General features: G+C 58.4%; 1 protein-coding gene across 5 annotated transcripts in view; it reads left to right on the forward strand.

The window, feature by feature from the left end:
• Positions 1–4,725, forward strand: part of GRM4 (glutamate receptor, metabotropic 4) — a 135,059-nt gene that overhangs the window by 96,891 nt on the left and 33,443 nt on the right. For all 5 annotated transcript variants that reach the window (XM_011945437.1, XM_011945435.1, XM_011945439.1 and 2 more), the window contains 2 exons: positions 1,819–1,973; positions 4,563–4,703. In XM_011945437.1, coding sequence (XP_011800827.1) covers positions 1,819–1,973; positions 4,563–4,703 — 296 coding nt within the window. The remainder of the gene's footprint in view (positions 1–1,818; positions 1,974–4,562; positions 4,704–4,725) is intronic.

Below are 4,725 nucleotides of genomic sequence, written 5' to 3' on the forward strand. Positions count from 1 at the left end.
TGGAGGACTGGAGGAGGGCTTCTGGAAGACCATCACGGCCTCAAAAGCCAAAAGGACCAGCTGCAATGGTGGTGTCTCAGGCAGCGAAAGACCAGGGAGGGGAGGCCCTCAAGCCCCATCCTGACAGCCTCAGAGCTGCACAGAGGTGGCACCCAGTCCCTTGAGGCGTGCAGGTCCCCTGAGTTCTGGCTCTGAACGTTTATGATGGCCACTGCTCAGCCAGCTCCTGGGGAAGCTTCTGAGCCACCAGGCCCTGCTCCCCAACTCCTGCCCCTTACTCCCGTCCCAAAGCCTGGCAAGACTTGGCTCCCACACCCCACCCAGCTATGCAGCTCACTCCAGGCCTGCTGTTTTTGAGGATACCTTCATTCAGATGGACCCACATTCTGGGAGGGGGGCTGAAAGCACTGGGCCTTTTGTCCCAGCAAAGAGGCCCCTAAGGGAGAGCTGGAAGGGAGCTAGACTGACTTCCGGAGCAGGCTGTGGGAAGTGGGGTAGGAGGCGGGGGTCATTTCTGGAAATCCACATGCATTTTCAGAAGCAAACAGAAGTAAAAATAAATCCGGGTGACTCTGCAGGGCTGGATGGTTGGGAGCTCTGGCCATCTCGGGCTGGCCGGATGCAGACGGGTATTAATAGGGTGTGGGTGTGGGTTCTGAGAGCAGCCTTACATGCCATTAGTGGTAACCTAGGCTGTGGGGGGGCTACACCAGTGAGTGGGGCTGGAAAGCCTCAGGAGTTGGGAGATGATGGAGGAGGTTGGGGTGGGATGAGATGGACAAGGCCAGCTCAGGTGAAAGCTCTGGGGCCTGGAAACATTTGTTTCTTCCTGGAAGCCCAGGCCCTCCAGCCCCAGCTGGCTGCCTCCTGCACAGGCCCAGCAGCCACCCCTAGGCCCTGGAGTCTGTGCCCTGGTCCTCACCGACGGAAGGGCCTGGACAGTTTGTAGTATCACAGCCTCTCACTTGCTGTGTGACTGTGAGCAAGTTCCTTGCCTCCTCCCTACCTCAGTCTCTCTTCGTGGGAGCTGGGTTAGGGGAATTCTGCCCATTCCTCCTTGTTTTTCCCCTCCAAGATGTCTTTGAAGGGCCACTTAATTCATGCCTCCATGAGGTCCCAGCTGAGCGCTTGCTGTGGGCTTCTCGGCCCCGGGCTGGGCTCTCGGGTCCCTGGTTTGATTTATATTACCATCATAGGCAGACTGGGCTGTGTGTGAGCACTGGGCGGCTGGCTCCACACCCATCTCCCTCCATCACCCACTCCCACTCAGGGTGTGGGGAGCAGCTCTCTGAAGGACCTGGAATTTTGGCACAGAGGGCGGTGAATGAAGAGGGAGCTGCGGGCAGAAGGCAGCATGTGCAGCGGGGTGAGGGCGGCCATTGTTTGATGGTGGATGCGTGTGAGAATGGGCAAGGAATGTGGGGATGGATGAGCCAGGAAAGCATGCATCTCAGGGGACCGAGGCTGGGCAGAGGTGGTTCTGGGGCCTGAGTCAGATGTGGGACGGGTGTGGATCTGGGGGGACAGGTGTGGTCGTTGCAGGGACGGATGTGGGCCTGGAGAATCACACTGGGTCTGCAGCGGGCGTGGGCCCAGGGGCAGGCAGGTTGGAAGAGGCAGTAGCCAGGGGTCTATGGGCAGGTGGGGGCAGGGGGTAGGGGGAATCCACGAGTTGGGGGTGAAAGCATGGGTGCTGGGACAGTTGTGGACCCTGGGCTTCTGGGGGTCAGGGACGTGGGCCCAAAGCAAGTGTGACCAGGAGTGGGGGCAGTTGAATGGACAGACACGGCTGGGCTGGGCTGGTGTGTGTTCCTACAGGCGTGTGCTGGAGGCAGCACGAAGGGCCAACCAGACAGGCCATTTCTTCTGGATGGGCTCTGACAGCTGGGGCTCCAAGATTGCACCTGTACTGCACCTGGAGGAGGTGGCTGAGGGCGCTGTCACGATCCTCCCCAAGAGGATGTCTGTACGAGGTAAGGCCGGGCAGGTGCAGGTGGTCGGCACCTGGACTGCTCCTCCTGCCGTCCCTCCTCGGCTTCCTTCCCCTCCTGCTCCTCCTCTTTCCATATCCTTCCTTTCCTCTTCTTTGGCCCACAGCCTCTTTTTTTTTTGTTTCGGAGTCTCGCTCTGTCACCCAGGCTGGAGTCCAGTGGCGCTATCTCAGCTCACTGCAAGCTCCGCCTCCCAGGTTCATGCCATTCTCTTCCCTCAGCTTCCCGAGTAGCTGGGACTACAGGTGCCCACCACCATGCCTGGCTAATTTTTTTGCATTTTTAGTAGAGACGGGGTTTCACCGTGTTAGCCAGGATCATCTCGATCTTCTGACCTCGTTATCTGCCCGCCTTGGCCTCCTAAAGTGCTGGGATTACAGGCGTGAGCCACCGCACCCGGCAGCCCACAGCCTCTTATGTTCTGAGGTTCTGGACTGGGAGCTCTTTCAGGCCACACGCAACACAGCAGAATTTGAATCCAGATTCAAGACCTTCCCTCCTCTCTTCTCAGACAATTTTGGGGTGGAAGGTGTGTGGAGAGTCCACTGCTGGAAGAGGCTGGGAGCCGGCCTGCCAGGGCTACAGGACAGGCCTTTCCTGCAGAGACTGCCTGGGGTTGGCAGGCCCCGGGATGGTGCTGAGGTTGGGCCTGCCTCGCCCTGAATCCCCTCTTCTCAGAGCAGAACCCACAGTCACCTGGGCAGGAACGAACTTCTCTGTCCAGAACTTCACAGAGAGTGAGGTGTGATGTTCCCGTTAATGGCCTGATGGGCAGGGACCTGGCAGGCTTCACCATGAGAAGGAGGCTCCCTGGGCCTTCTTCTTCCCTGCCCTCCCTCCCTTCAATAGAATCCAGCATTAATGGAGCTGGGAGGGACCGCAGACATCTGCCTCTCCAAGGCACTTCCCAAGACACGGAGGCCTGATGAAGGGAGGGACTTGCTCAAAGTCACACAGCAGTGTCCTCTCTTCATCCTGAGGCAGAGGGAGCTCCCTGGCCCATGACTCCTTCTAGCCCTGGCCCATACCTGTCCATAGGCTCATGGCTACCCTGTCATCCAAACCTGCCCCACTGGGCTTACGCCTGCCTACAGGCCCAGTGTGATCCCCCAGGCCCATGCCTGTCCCTGCAAAGACCACATCCGTCCCCCCACATCCACACCTGCCCCATGTCTGACTCAGGCTCCAGAACCACCTCTGCCCAGCCCCGGTCCTCTCAGACTCATGCCTTCCTGGCTGATCCATCCCCACATCCCTTACCCCATCACACATCCAACACCCCCCCACCCACCCACCACACACACATAGTGAGAATTTCCACACCACCCCCAGCCATAATAAACACAACATAACAATAACTGCTGTGGTGCTTACCAATGCCAGGACCCTTACGGACATCTCCTTTAGCCTCCCCAACAGCCCTGTGATGCATTCTTCCCCACATTTAGTAGGTGGATACGCTGGGCTCAGAGAGCTTGAGATACACACAGTGCAGCGAGTGGCAGAGTTGGGACCGGAATCCAGGACTTGCCTGACAAGTACCTTTTCTCCCAGCAACATTAGAGAAGCTTTTAGAACAATGGTCCTCATCTGGGGATGATTTTGCCCCCTAAGGGGACATTTGACAATTTCTGGAGCCATTTTCGGTTGTCACAATTTGGGGATGCTGCTGCTGGCATCCAGTGCGTAGAGGTCGGGGTGCTGCTCAGCATCCTAGGGTGCATAGGGCACCCCCCACAGTAATTATCCCACCCAGAGTGTCCACAGTGCCGAGGCCGAGAAATCCTACTGCAGGCCAAACCTCCTGCTCGATGCCAGTGCGTCTCCTGCCACATGGCCAGTCATTTTGCTTCCACTTGGACACTTCCATGGGCAGGAAGCTCCACGTGGGCCCCACTGAGCTTTCAGGCCTCTGGCCCATACAGAGCAGCTCAGTCCACAGTGCTGGGAACAGTCAGTATGGCAGGAGGGGCGTCTGGGAGGAGGAGAGGTTGTTGTTCAACGCCAGCCTGCCCACCCTAGGACATGGTTTCCCAGGCTGAGAGCAGAACTGTGAGCCATGCAGAGCATGTGGAAGAGGGAGGCGGCCTCTGTCAGTGACCGGGACGTCCTGGATGTGAAGGGAGAAGGTCCAGGTCCTGGTCTACGCTGTGTGACCTGGGTGGTCCCCTCCCTTCTTGTCTGACCTGGTCTCCTCTTCAGGTGCTCCCAGGGTTGGGCAGCCCCACCAGCCTCTGTGCTGTAATCTCAGGACTCCCAGGCGGCCCCTTCTCAAAGCCGCTGTTAGCATTGCAGCGGTTCAAGGCCGCGGAAACATCCTCATCGGTGTGCTTCTCTTCCATAAAGGCAGCAGTTGTAGATTACACACGCTCCCCCTGGGACCTAATACAGCTCTTTTCATTTTGAATGAAATGAAATGCTCCACATTTTGTTTTCTCCTGGATCAGAGGATGTGCTCCTCCCGGTCTCTCTCCCTCCGCCTGGACCATCTCTTATCCTGGGGGAGGCGGGAAGGGCTGGGGCTGGTGGGAAGGAGGCCAGTGAGGCCCTGACGTCCCGGTTCCCTGCCAGGCTTCGACCGCTACTTCTCCAGCCGCACGCTGGACAACAACCGGCGCAACATCTGGTTTGCTGAGTTCTGGGAGGACAATTTCCACTGCAAGCTGAGCCGCCACGCCCTCAAGAAGGGCAGCCACGTCAAGAAGTGCACCAGTGAGCACGCGGGCCGGGCAGG

The sequence above is a fragment of the Colobus angolensis genome, unplaced genomic scaffold (assembly GCF_000951035.1).
Source record: "Colobus angolensis palliatus isolate OR3802 unplaced genomic scaffold, Cang.pa_1.0 Scaffold24, whole genome shotgun sequence".
NCBI classification, from domain to species: Eukaryota; Metazoa; Chordata; class Mammalia; order Primates; family Cercopithecidae; genus Colobus; species Colobus angolensis.